The sequence below is a fragment of the Drosophila guanche genome, unplaced genomic scaffold (assembly GCF_900245975.1).
Source record: "Drosophila guanche unplaced genomic scaffold, DGUA_6, whole genome shotgun sequence".
Lineage (NCBI taxonomy): Eukaryota > Metazoa > Arthropoda > Insecta > Diptera > Drosophilidae > Drosophila > Drosophila guanche.
In genome coordinates, this window is record NW_022995744.1 from 11,014,846 (window position 1) to 11,028,795 (window position 13,950).

General features: G+C 48.4%; 2 protein-coding genes across 6 annotated transcripts in view; both read right to left on the reverse strand.

The window, feature by feature from the left end:
• LOC117579868 (FH1/FH2 domain-containing protein 3) overlaps nt 1-10,875 on the reverse strand; it is a 43,157-nt gene extending 32,282 nt beyond the window's left edge. The window contains exons 1-4 of one of the 5 annotated variants that reach the window (XM_034265983.1): nt 10,574-10,875; nt 3,654-3,704; nt 1,033-3,582; nt 29-1,002 (exon numbers count right to left, since the gene is read on the reverse strand). In XM_034265983.1, coding sequence (XP_034121874.1) covers nt 29-1,002; nt 1,033-3,582; nt 3,654-3,704; nt 10,574-10,594 — 3,596 coding nt within the window. In that variant the 5' untranslated portion in view covers nt 10,595-10,875. Of the gene's footprint in view, nt 1-28; nt 3,583-3,653; nt 3,705-10,573 lie in introns of all 5 variants that reach the window. The other 4 variants (XR_004573524.1, XM_034265986.1, XM_034265982.1 and 1 more) reach the window with 4 other exon arrangements.
• LOC117579870 (alpha-protein kinase 1) lies at nt 5,631-7,690 on the reverse strand. The gene has a single exon (XM_034265991.1). It carries the CDS (start codon nt 7,523-7,525, stop codon nt 5,717-5,719), a length of 1,809 nt encoding a protein of 602 aa, XP_034121882.1. The 5' UTR covers nt 7,526-7,690; the 3' UTR covers nt 5,631-5,716.
• Nucleotides 10,876-13,950: the final 3,075 nt, after the last annotated feature.

Below are 13,950 nucleotides of genomic sequence, written 5' to 3' on the forward strand. Positions count from 1 at the left end.
TTCGAGCTTTCGCTCTCCTGCTACCCACCTTTGCATGCGCTGTATGACCGGCCTTTGAGCGGTGCTATCGTGGATGCGCACCTGATCCGGCGTGATCTCCTCCAAGAGGAACATATTTTTGCTGGCCAGAGAGGAGCTCTCATCCAGAAGGAACATATTTGTGCCACTCTCTTGTGCCGCATCGCTGCTGCTGTTGTTGTAGAAGAGCGGACTGAGCGGCCGGCAAGCGCCACCCAAAAGCTCATCGATGTTCTGATGCCGTGAGATGAAAAGCTTCTCACCTGGCCGCCTCATTTGAGGGGAGAAGCGCGGCTGCAGTGACGATGGTGTCGCTGGCTGCGCTGCCGGCATTGGGGCTCTTCCCATTGGAATGTTGTCGTAGGGCGAGGGGCAGCGCAGTCGCTGCTCTGTCGGAACGGGACTGGCGCACTGCCCCAGCGGCGGTGGGCGTTCGGTGTAGGCAAAGTGAAAGGAGCTGCTCAGCTCGTGTGGCACCTCCAATTGGTGCTGCTGTTGCTGCCTTAGATCTGTCTCATCTCTGCCCAGGCGCTGCTGCTGCTCCTCTTCCTCCTCCTCTTCATCGCTGCTGGCGTTGGCAGCGACCGCAACTGCAACTGCGGCTGACTGCGCTGCCTCTGGCTCATCCTGCAGCCACCAGGCCCGCTCTCCCGACTCCCAGTGCTTGATGATGCGGGGCGGGGGTGTGGGTGGCTTCACTGGCGGTGGCTCCATCTCTTTCTCCTTCTCCTTTTCCTTCTCGTTGTTGTCCTGCCACCAGGCCCGCTCTCCGGACTCCACGCGTTGCACATTGAAGAGCTTCTTGGTGGGTCCAGACATCCACCAGGGCTTGGGGCCGTCGTCGCTGTGGCTTTTTGAGTTGCTCTTGGAGCCGCTCGGTAGTTTCAGGGTCACCTCCACATGCGTCTCATTGTTGTTGTTGTTCTCGTCCTCGTGGTAGCCATTCGAGTGGAGAGGAGATTGTGGCAGGGACTTCAATTGCGGTGGGGATTGTGGCAGGGAGCGGGTCAGCGGCGGCGACTGTGGCAGGGAACGTGTCTGAGGGGACTGCGATTCCAATTTTGCCTGAGTCTGGGACGGTGGCTCCTCCTGCTCCTCCTCCAGCCACCAGGCATCCTGATCCGGTGAGATGCGGCTCCTTGGCATCTGCTTGACCTTGGAGTGCGTCTCCAGTTCGTGATCCTGGCTGCTCCAGTGACTGGGATCATCATCCAGGGGATTAAGTGTCTCCTCTGCCAGCGTATCGTCATCTCCCTCATCGTCCGCCTCGCTGCGGCGCAGCCACCAGGCCTGCTCCTCCCCAGAATCAATGTGTCGCAGCCTGTACGGGGGCATCTCACCGTTCTGATTATTCTGATCCAAAGCTGAGGCTGTGTTTATCTGCAGACTGGTGTCCTGCCACCAGCTGGGTTCCTCCTGGCTCGGGTCCTGCTCCGAAGTGGTGCTCAGGCTGGTGTCCTGCGTGGCGGTGGTGTTCGTGCTGCTGCTACTGATCGTCGCTGAAGTTGTGGCAGTGGTAGTGATCCTTGTGGTGGCGGGACAGCGTGTACTTGAACTGGGAGGACTCAGTGGGGATCTCGTTGAGGTATTCGCTTCGCTCGTGGGCGTCGTTTTAGTCGATTTCGACGATTTCGTTCGCGGTTCGTTCGTGTTAAGATCTGTGACCAGACTGATAGATGGTGGGGCCTCCGGCTCCCCAGAGCTCTCTGAGCTTTCGAGGAAGATCGGTTCACTATTTGCGTCTTGCTGACGATTCGCGAAAAAATTCGACACCGACGAGAGCTTCTGCAGGCGTCGCGTTTGTGGCGATCGGTTCGGTGGTGCAGCCGGTGCCACCGGACTCTCACTTGGATCGCGATCGGCATTGTTCCTCTCTGGTGAAGGTGACTCAGGTGTTGCGTTGGCGGCTGGCGTATTCGATTTGCGGCTATTTTGGTTGGCCAACAATTGGCCGGCATTGCCGGCAACGACCTTGCCTTCTTTGGGCGTCTTCTTTTTGCTCTGTTTTTTAACGGTCTTGACCCCACGCTGCTCACTGTCCGAGGCGGAGGTGGAGGAGGTGGCCGCAGAGGATGAGGATGTGCCCTGACGACTACCCGCCGAGGAGGACACCTTGCCGTTGCTCAGCTTGGAGCTCTTCTTTCCAGAACTGGCAGAGGCCACACTCACCTCAGAGCCGGCACTTGGCGAGCGCTCCAGTTGGCCAGAACCAGAGCCTCCATTGGTCAACACATCCTCGGATTCCCCGCCACTGGGAGTGCGAGATTTGCGCGGCCTGTCCGTGGGTCCCACATTCAGGGAGCTCTTGCGGAAGTCCTTGTTGGGCCACTTGACGGCAGAGCTGCCCGAGCTGGAGCTGGAGCAGGTCTTGGTGGGTGATTCACTTTTGGTGGGCACAGCCGGTGGCTTATTGGCCAGATTCTCCACGGAGGACTGGCGTGAGGTATTCAGACGTATGGCCTTAGGCGGGGAGAGCTTTGATTTGCTGGCAGACGCAGAGGATTTGGCGGAGCTTCCATTACTCAAGGTGCCATTACTCTTGGTCGCTGGACTGGGCACCTCTGCCGACGATGCCGATGACTTTCCCTCCACAGAGGGGGACGCGGATTTGCTGGACAGCGGACTGGCACTGTACCGAAGGCTGCTGATCCGATCCCTGTGCGGGCTGTAGGTTGGGCTGAGGCTGCTGCTGCCACCGCTGTACCGCAAATATCGCGTGGAGTCGTCCAACCTATCCGACTGGATCTCCTTCTCCAGCATCTGGCGGGGCTTCGTGGACCGCTGGATGGTCTTTTCGATGGTCTTGGCAATGTCAATGCGACGCGTACGCTGAACGGTGGTGCTGCCCGGTGGCGTGGGCGATGTGGCACGCGTCACCACCGACACTGAGACAAAGATTTCCTCGGGCTGGGGGTCTGGTGCAACCTTCTCCTGTTCCTGCTCCTTCTCTGGGCTTGCCTGCTTGCTCTTTGCCGCCTCTTCAGTTGGTTTCTCTGGGGGACTTGAGGGCACCTCATGCTCCTTCTCTCTGCTGGCTCTGGCTCGACTGGCCGTTCGCGCATGAAAATCGCTTGTGGTCAGGTAGGAGATGGCACTGCCATTGCTGCTCCCATTGCTGATCCTCGATGGAGCGGCGCCAAAGCGACTGCCATACCCATTCCTGGCAGCCGACGACGAGGAGGAGGTCGAGGCATTGCCACTGCGATAGCTGCCACCCAATTTGCTCCTGCCGCTGTCGATGACCGGACTCGGATCCCTCGACTTGCCACGGTTCGTGTGTTCCAGTGCCACGGGACTGGGATCTCTGGATCTGCCGTACTTTCCCAGTGTGCTGCTAGTCGCTCCCACTCCTGTATACCGCTTGATGGGACTGCTTCGCTCACTGGCTGTCGTCTCCTTGGGCTCTGTCTTGGCATAGCGACTGACGTAGCTGGTGACGGGCGGTGGTGCGTTTGTTGGCGGATCTCGCTTGAGGCGGTATGTGCCGCCCGAGAACGATGGCCTGTAGGCACTGGGCGTGGCCAGAGAACTGTAACGCGAAGTGGAGTCTGTTCCTACTCCATACTGTGAGGGAGAGAGAGAGAGAGCGTGAAAGTTAGTGAGTGAAAGGGAAGACTATTTATTTGCGGACTTACCGAAGAGCTTCCTGTTTTGTAAGAGCTGCCCAGGCTGGACTTCCAGGGTGTCTGCAAAGAGAGAATGGAACAGGATTGGTTTTTGCACATTAAACATATTTAAAATTATACACAGCCAACTTTTATTCATACGAATACAATTTTGGATGCACCTTTCAGATGTGCTCTACATATTTAGGGGCATTTCCATGAAGAAGGTTCATTAATCTTCTGCATTTTCTTTGTATTATTCTTCGAAATCTTCATTGGGGTTTCTCATTCAAGTATAATTGATATTGATAGGGGGAATCACACATCACATGGTGTGGCTTTGATTGATTGGCGCACTTAGAGCACAACAACAATTGACTCTCCGGCAGCCACCCCCCGCCTGATCGAACTTTCTCAATGAGCTGTGCACTCGACAATTATTCGCACACATTTCATCATCATCATCATCAACAGCAGCAGCAGCAGCAGCAGAAAGGCATCCCATCTCCGGCATCATCATCAGTCGCCGCATCAGCCTCTGTCTGAGAGAACATCAACATCAATTCAGACGATGCCAAAGAATCTCCCCCAAGTTTCCCATTGGATCCCCAATGTTATTTGTATTTTTGGGGGCTGCCTGCTGCTGCTGCTGCTTCTGCTTTGAACTCGCTTCAATGCATTTTCCCCAGCCTTTGGCTCTATTTCATTTTCAATTAAATGGCGCTGTAGCACGCGTTTTTCAATTAATTTGGACGTGTAAACAGATTCATTTCGATTATTTCAACATCTGCCTTCTAAACTCATCCAAGCATCGGGGGCATTAGAAGATCTCGCGCCCTCGTCCTCTATATAACGACAGAGACACATCTTGGCCACACGAAAATATCTGCATATATAAATATTTAGAGAACCAACGTGTTCAGGTGGTGTCCAGGAGACAGACAGACAGACAGATAGATCGACCGTTTAATATTGCAAAATAAAATTTTGGCACAGAAAAAGAACTTTGCACCAATTAATGCAGATAATATTTAATGAGCAGTTGACAGAGAAACGGCGGAAATTGTACAAGATTTTGTGTAAAATCTTCCATTTTAGAAGACATTAAAATATATTCCCTCTCTTATACCTCTATTGTGATAATTTCCCACGTGATTGATGGAATTCTTCAATAAAAATTCTTCACTTTAAATTAGTTTCGATACAAAACAACTGCCTTCCCAAGTGGCGCCAGTCGCCCCCTTAAAACATCCCATGACACCTATCAGGGCCTAAAGAATAATAATAATAACGAATTCCAGCGACCGCCCAATGTCAGACCCAACATAGACAGAGAGAGAGGTAGCAATGCAGTCAGAGAGAGTGACAGGGGGCAGGCAGCCCAGAGAAGACAGAGCAGAGACAGCAAGACAGACAGAGAGACAGAGAGTGTCGGCTAATTGTTTTCGCTCAGTGAAATGGAATGCCAAATACACAAATAGCCACAACAATGTGCAAAACAAGCAAACGGAGACGACACTCAGCCTCAGCAGACACCGGAGGAAAGTCTTGTGGGCTAGAGATAGATGTGGATGTAAATGTGGCTGTGTCCATGGATGGGTCGTCTCTGGAATGAGTTTGCCATATGCCCCTCTCTCACAGTGGAGTGCGTACTTCTGACAGCGTTATTATGCGGACTCAATTAGGGACCCCCAGACCCCAGGCACAGGATGTGCCATAAAGCGCCTGTCTGTCAGTCGAGCGAGTCTATAAAGCACAGCCACAATCCAACAAACAAACTATAACTATGTACATGTGTACAATATATATTTGCGAGTCCAACGATCTCAAGTATTCGCGTGCCATGCGTCCGATGTCCGCCAGACATGTATGATTTATTTATAAATGTTTTTTCCTACTCTTCGCTGTCAAAAGTGTCGACAAAATGCGTTTTACGAAATTCAAATGTGTTACGAAAATAAAAGTGAAACCAAACGAGAGCTGAGCAGGATGATAAATCTAGCCAAATAGATGATTAAATGATAATCGTGTATTTCCACAGATACTTTTTGCAAATGCATAACAAAGTGTGGACATGTTTGGGAATTTGTGTTCTAAATTGGGCTTAGGAGCCCAGAGCTTGTGGGTGAATTGGAATTTGAAGAGTAATCAGTTGAGGTATCTTCTTCTTTTGCGGCAAGTGCAGTGGAGAACGGCTCGTAGTCGTAGTCCCATCCCTGATCATCCTCCTGCTGCATCTGTTCTTCATCTGATGGATTTTCCTGCTTAAGAATCTCCTCCTCCTGCTGCTCTTCCGTCTGCTGCTCCGTCTCCTGCTGGCCTGCATTTTTATTGCCAAAAACTAAACCCAAGTTTCCAGTCTCTGGCACAAAGGGATCCCAAACAGGCGCCTTAGAGGAAAATGTAGCAATGTTATCTCGCATTTGGCGCATGCTCATCTCGAAGTCAATGTCCTGGACGTTGCGTGGCGGCTTCTCGTTGGTAAAGGGTCCATTGAAGTGCACATAAATGTCGCCGAGTGCTGTCAGATCCAAGCCGTACGTGGTCAGATCTTCGCCAAAGACCAGCTGGGTGGCCACCGGATTGGTGTGGCTGGAACGTATGGCCGAGAGTAGACCCAACATTCCGTATTGATCCTGGATCATCGAGGCAGGAATGTCGGTGAACTGTCCATCGTGAGTGCTCCGGATGCCACCCGTCTGGCAAGCTGCCTGCAATCCGACACAATCCATGCAATTGTTGTCGATGCCATACGAGGGCTGTCCGAAGATGTCCGCATACGAAGGAAGCTCCGGCATGCGGTCATACAGCTCGGGGAAGAGCTTCACTTCCCCGCCGTTGGCATTCTGGCCCCACATAAAGGCAAAGCTATCTTCGGGCATGGCGTTGGGTGCCGAGGAACTCTGCTCGTAGGACAACTCTGGCACTTGGTCGACAAGGATTGGCTGTTCTTCGGTGGGTTCTGGCTCCTGGTCATACAACGGATCGGGCATATAGGCTGGCAGTTCGGCGATTGTATCCCCGTCGCAGCGGGGCTTCTTGTTGTAGCGCGGCTCCCGCTTGTAGAGCGTCTCGAGTTCATAGTTTGGTTTCTGTTCGTTGTTTGACTCCTGGTCATAGAATGGCAGCTGACACGGGTTCAAATATTGATCCTGTCCGCAGTGACAGATCGACCCAGGGCCAAAGAATATCTCCTGGTGGCAGCATGCGCCTGGCTTAGAGCATGATCCTGGGACACAGCGAGGCGCTTGATCGCAGTTGGATCCTTGCTTACAGCCATCCTCGACGTTGTAGCTCGACTGTAGATAGCAGAATGAATCCATTTCGATTTCAGACACATCATAAGTCGACTCATGGCACGACTCTACTTTCTCAGAGTTCGCGTCAATGTCATAGGTCAACTCGTCTTCACCGAATGACTGCTCCCTGTCAGTGCATGAATACTGTTCGTCGCAGATGGACACTTGGTCAGAGCTTGCCTCCTGCTCATAGTTTGACTCCTCCTCCAGCAGCTCCAGGTCATAGATTGCCTTCTGATTTGGTTCCTGGGCAAGTGTCGGCTTCTTGAAATAGCTCGGATTCACCTTCTTTGGCTGCGGTTGCGGCTGCGGCTGCGGCTGCGGTTGTGGCTGCGTCTGTTTTGGTTGTTGTTTTTGCTGCTGCCCTGCCTTCTGGCTAGTTTTTGTGGAATTGTTCCAATTTGCCGCTTTGGCATTGGTATTTTTCACATTTGAGCTTTTCGAGCCACTTGCGTTGTTGGTTTTATTGTAGCTATTATTATTATTCTCTTTAGTGTTGTTATTGTTATTGCAGCCGTTGTAGTTGTTGTTGCTCTCTTGAGTCTTCTTGCGCAGCTGGGCCAGAGATGCGGCATTACCACGAGGACGACGACGACGTGGCATGATTGCTGTCTCTTACTTTCTTTTTTGATTGTAGACTGTAAAAATATCCTGGGAGCTGGGATTTTGTATAAACGCACACTTTCTGCCTTTTCGAATTTGTAATTTTTTGTCTTTTTCTTGGTTTGTTTGCACACGTAAACGATTGGAAACTTCAACCTTTTGCTAGCTATTGAAAAATGAAATGACAAGTGCCGGGGTAGACGAATGACTTGCGATTTCAAGGCACACTTGGTGGGGAATGAAAAAAACCTTGTCCTGCCAATCAACACTGGCAAAGAGTGTTGTAAATCGATAACATGGCTTATAAGAGAAAGTTAGAAAGGTAAAAGTAATTAATGAGTGCCGCCATTAATGTTTATTCTTGAATTTTGACAACACTTAAAATAGTGTTGGAACACAACGGTTCTTTCGCTTGTCAAGTCCGTTTTTGACACCTTTTTTCCACATTGCAAAAAAAAGAAAGTAAAGAAAAAAAAACCATGAGTTCCGCCACTAACGTCCAATCTTCTGCTAATTTGGAGCTGCATGATGAAGAAGACCCACTGCGTCCCTACTTTGACCCCACGGATCACGGATTAGATAATTCCTTTCGTCTGACACACTTCGTCGAACTGGAGGCAGGCGGCTTGGGCACTTTGTGGCAGCCGGAAACCGTAGTTCAGGATGAGTTGCCATCGGCTGCGCCCAAACTGGGCATCCCACACGATTGTTCTGTGATTCCTCTGCGAAGAGGCTTTGGCTGGCTGGTGCAGACAACCGGACTTTGCTATCCCATCATCGATGATCCCTATGTGATGGGTAAAATCGCCTGCACCAAGGTGCTAAACAATCTCTATGCCATGGGCGTCAGCGAGTGCGAGAACTTGACGATCCTGCTGGGCGTGAGGAGTGGGTGGACGGAGCAGGAGCGTGATGTGGTGCTGCCCCTAATGGTGCGTGGCTACAAGCGCTGTGTCGCTGAGGCTGGCGCCCGAATAACTGGTATCCGGAGCATAGTCAACCCTTGGTGCATTCTGGGCGGAGTCGCCACGAGCGTTTGCCAGCAGGACGGATTCATTGAGCAGGGAAACGCTATTGCTGGCGACGTCCTGCTGCTCACCAAACCGTTGGGCACACAGCTGGCCCTCGATGCATACCAGAGCATCTGGGATGCGGAATCACGCTCCAAGCGCATAAAGCTAACCATCACGGAGGAGCAGGTGAAGCAGGCCCATCGCCAAGCCATCAACTCGATGAGCCGCCTGAATAGCGTGGCCGCTCGTCTTATGTTCAAGCACAATGCCCACGGGGCCACACACATTGGCGAATTGGGTCTCGTGGGTCATGCCCAGCACCTAGCAAATATGCAAAAGCAAGAGCTAACCTTTTACATTTACAACCTGCCATTGATCGGCCACATGGCAGCATTGGCCAAGGACAATGGCGAGGCCAACGATCGTCAACTGTTGGAGGGTTTGGCCCCCGAACTTTCGGGTGGTTTGCTCATCTGCCTGCCACGGAAGCAAGCTGCTGCCTTCTGCACCGAAATCAAGGAATTGGATGGCCATCCGGCTTGGATCATCGGGATGGTAACGAAGGGCAACAGGACCGTGCGGCTTGTCAAGCGGGCTCAGCACATTGACGTGAAGGATGACTAGGCAGCTTGCACCATAGTAAAGACAGCCAAGAACAACAATAAATGTAGTTTATCAGGATGCTCCCTGGCTTCAAACAAATTGCATGAAGATTCACACTTTGTTAATTAATTGGGTGGTGCGTGCTCCGCGGCGGCTCTCACAGGGAACTTTCGACTTTATGCGTGTCATAAATATTTACAACTTCCTTCTGGCCATAAAAATCTTCAGCAAAGTACCCCCTAAGCCAGGGGAACACCAACAATTTGAAGCAGGCAGCAACGCAAGAACACAAGAACTCTTCACTGCGTCACACAAACTATTTTTTTTCCAACATTTATAGATCCAAAGAATCTAAAAATAATTAAGAACTAATGCTGAAACAGATCGTTGAAGTAGGATGCAGTAGGAATAGGAGAAAGGTGGACTGTTTGCTGATGGGGTAGAGCTGGAAACTTGTTGTTTTCCGGCCATAAATTGATTGGTTTATTAGTTTGAGAGGGTCACAAAAATATTTAATTGATTTATGCAGCGTCGTGTCAGATGTCGGGCCAAAGTCGTAAACTTGATGTCTTGGTACAAAAGGATATAATGAGTGAGACATGAATGGGATTTAGGCAATATAGGAGAGGTGGCCATCAGTGGGGAAGCTTCTCAGGGGATTAACGGCTTGAATGTTAGACCAAAAGATTTCACATAATTTATGGGAATATTGCAGCAATGTTGAGCTGTTTTTTTCACATATAGATATACCCAAGCATAATCAAGATTGCACAAATGAATGATACCAAAATACTCTTTGGAAAGTCACATTTATTTCTAATAATAAAACTGACATTGATTGCTGAAAACTGCAGTATTCATTCATCAAAAAATGCATTTGCTCTGCAAATGAAAAATGACCAAAAATCAAGTAAAATCATTTGAATGCGCTGCCAAAATGATCATCAGTGTAAATGTACACATACAAGTGATTAATTCCAGCTCATTCATTTAAACATTTACTCATTCATTCGTCGATACGTTCTCTCATTCAAATTATACAAAGAGTGCAGCCACACCTAGCCATACCATAATTTGAGGCAGCTGCTGTCTGGAAAATGAGAGCAATTAACTAGGCAAAAGTCAGACAATGAGCAAACTGTGTGGCTAAATTGTTTATCAATGGATCTGGAGTCACAAAAGCACACTCACAGATACGCACACCCATAGATACATTTTATCTGGCTACGTGTGAGGTAAGGCAACAAATTAGAAACAAACAAAAGTCTGTGGATGGGAGGAATTGCAAAAATACACACACAGAAAAGCGCAAAACGGCAAGATCACAATACCACAGATACATTGGGAGGGATCACAGCAGATACACAGGGTAAATACACGGATACACGGATACAGATAGTTGGCTCTGCATTAACTTGTACGATTTACTTACATAACTGCGATAGGAAGACATTGCGTTCGTTTTTTTGGCAAGCGATCGCTGCCGCGATTTGGAGCAATCACAATTCAATCAGATTTTGTTTGGATAGTTTCGGAAATCTGTATAATTTATTTTCGTTTATCTTTTTGCTGGTAATCCAATATGCCGTGCACACACTTGTCTGGCTTGTCTTTCTGCTGTTGTAGAACGCGCGACGAGCGAAGCAAAGATACACTACACTCGAACCACTGACGACAATTACGAAAGCGTATCTGTCGCATGTATGGGGCGGCCGTCGCCTCTCAATTGCAATAGATGCAAAATAAATTAGATACATTTACTGAGATCGCGCGCGTGCGACAAATATTTCTCTCCCTGTCCCTCTCCCGATTCTTGACTCTGTTTTCCTTTTCGGTTTTCTTTGCTTTTGGCCAAACTTTCTTTTCGTTTTATTTATTTTTCTTTTGTGGTTTTTTTTCGCCGCTGTTGGATCACCGAGATTGGGATCTCTGGTGTGTGTGCCACTTTACATAATCCGGCGGCACGCACCGGCCAGGTTGAGATACATGTAGAAAATACTTATGTATAGAGCTGCAGAGCCAGAGAGCTAGCTATATAGAGGAGCTATAAGTGCCTGTAGTGCTCCTCATCGGATCCGATCTATTTGAGAATGCAGCCGGTAAATGCGACACGGGAATCAGATGCTGCGCGGACGACACGTCACGAGGCGTTTTATTTATGCCTTGATATTTTTCTTATTTTCCATCTCCACTTTTTCTCCGCCACCCCAAAAACTTTTCCTTTTATTTCATTTTACTTTGGGAGCACAGGCAGAATTTCAGATTTTATTTATAAATTTAGCAACATTTACACACACACACACACACACACACACACACACACACGCCACGCTACAACTCATTCTCTCACACGATTATATTGTCGCAGAATGCGATTTTCGGTATTTCAGTTTTTCAATTTTCCGATTTTCCCGTTTGCTACGTTTTCGGCCCGAAGCGGAGTGTGTGCGACTCGGCGCGTTGTCAAAGGAAAACTGTCTGCCTGGCCGCTGGGAAAATATATATTTTCTTGCCGAGATTTTTCCCTCGCACTGAACTGCGTGAAAAGCTGAGCAGAGAAAAGTCTCTCGTCTCTCGTCTCTCGTCTCTCGTCTCTCACTCTCTGTCTCTCTCTCGCTCTCGTTGGGTGTGCGTGTAGTATTTTCGGCAGGCAAAGAGATGAGTAGATCGCTGCCTCGTCTCCTGCTTCTCAGTCGATGATCGCTGCGTTTGTAAATTGCAATAGAGAAATAAATAAAACGTTCTAAGAGCACACTGCTGGACGACAGGGTATCATTAGCATTATGATCAGCAGGTTAAGGTTTACTGTGAGGATCTTTCTTTTGTAGAAAAGGATCTTAGCATACACGAAAGGATACAAGAAACATTTCCACAACAAATTCAAGTATAATTTCCATTAATTTTCAGCTCCAGTTAGGCACATTTTATACCAAAATCCACACATCCTTCCTAATTTTACAGTATTTTACTTTATCTGCAAATAAAATCATATCAAAACCGATAGAAACTTCCCCCTTAGAGCATTCACAACATCGGCCAATACCCATTTTCATGTTTTTCCCATTATTTTCCGCATGTATCTATCTGTTCAGCGGATGTATATCTTGCCTTAAATCGGCCAACCCGGCTATATGTACTGATTCCCTCCCCTTCCATTCGTTGTAGGGAAAAATGTGTAAAAATTCTCGTAAAGCTCAAAAGTATTTCGCGATTCTACCAGTATCTAGGCTATGGAACGAACATCATGTTACTCATGGATACAATTTCCCATATTTTCCGCATCTATTATTAGGTAAATAATTGAATTGAAATATATTTTTGTCTTTTGGGTGACTAATCGATGAGTGGGCCGTCCCGCTGTTGTAGGGGAAGATGCACAAAATGTATCCAGCAAGAACGTATCTTAAATGTGTGCTGCAGATGATAATTGTCGCCAGCAGATACAGATGCAGTCTGTCATGTTTCGTTGAATGAATGAAGGAAACCGAAAGGCAGGCCATCACCACTCGACGGAGGGGTTCTATGAACTTGTAAATGAGCTGATGAACTGTCACAAACGGATGATGTTTTGTATTGTGGGGAAGGAACCTGTTGGTCTGTTTCCATTGATACTCCATGGATTCTATAATTGCTAATTCCACATTCATTCAGTTATCTCTTTAGCTCAGGTCATGGCTCCCTAATAGCTGCTGGCATAGATTCCCTTCACACAATTTACCCTATGCCCCTCGATCCGACATTCTGGTTCATTTGTGCATCGCAGACATGTACGCTCCCCATGAAAGAATATATCACAGATATCATACAACGTAGACAACGACACATATTGCACACACCGTACATAAATACATATATGCTGATATTTGTTCTGGTTTTAAAAATAAAAATCTTTGTGCCACTTTTGCAGTTGCCGCTGTTGCCTCTGGCAGTCACCGGAAGCGTGCGGCTAACAAAGATGACGTCTAAACAGAAAATGAAACGGGGAATTCGTGGGTTTTTAGTGAGAATCATTTAAAACTAAATATGCGCAAAATGCGGCAAAACCCATTCAAATGAAAGATAATGCCTTTCCCCCAAACCCTAAGCCCCAATCCCATAAATCAGAATAGGGCGACAAAACTGGGGGGTGGGAACAGACAGGGAAGGGCTACACAGTAATATGTAGCCAAAAAGGCAGAATCAATGGACTAATAGCAGGCCAGCCCCAGGCAAAGTGGCTCTACACTTTGACGAAAGACATGCCAGAAAGAGTGCTGTGGCAGTGGCAGGAGTAGCAGCAGCAGCAGCAACAGCAGGGAGAGAGATGACTGCGGAACGGGGCCCAAGATTTAACCCAATCTGACCGACAGATACAAATAGCTTTCAGCGCTGCATTAAAAAATATAAAAGATACCAACAACAGGCGTGCATTTCGCATGCTTTCCACAAATATTTTCATTTTCCCAGTGCGTGCTGCAGGCGGAGACGCCGCCGCCTCCAACGCAACCCACAAAAACAGCCGAAAACTGAAAACTGAATGCAAACAAATCAAAGAAAGAGAGAAACACAAAGGAGAACAGCATGGATATAACGACTAGAAGATATCCTATACTTGGAAACAAATGTATATAGAAGAAAGCAAATCTCTTGTGAGCCAAATTTCATTTGGGTTTCCTGACTTACCAACTCCGAAATGGACGGCAGCATTCTGCTTGTTACTTGGTTGCACTTCTGCACAATATACCCATTAGGTATTACCTATCAGTGGCAGGGTATGATGAGAAAAACAGAAAACTAGAAATGAATTTTGGGCAGGCAATAAAAAGAAAT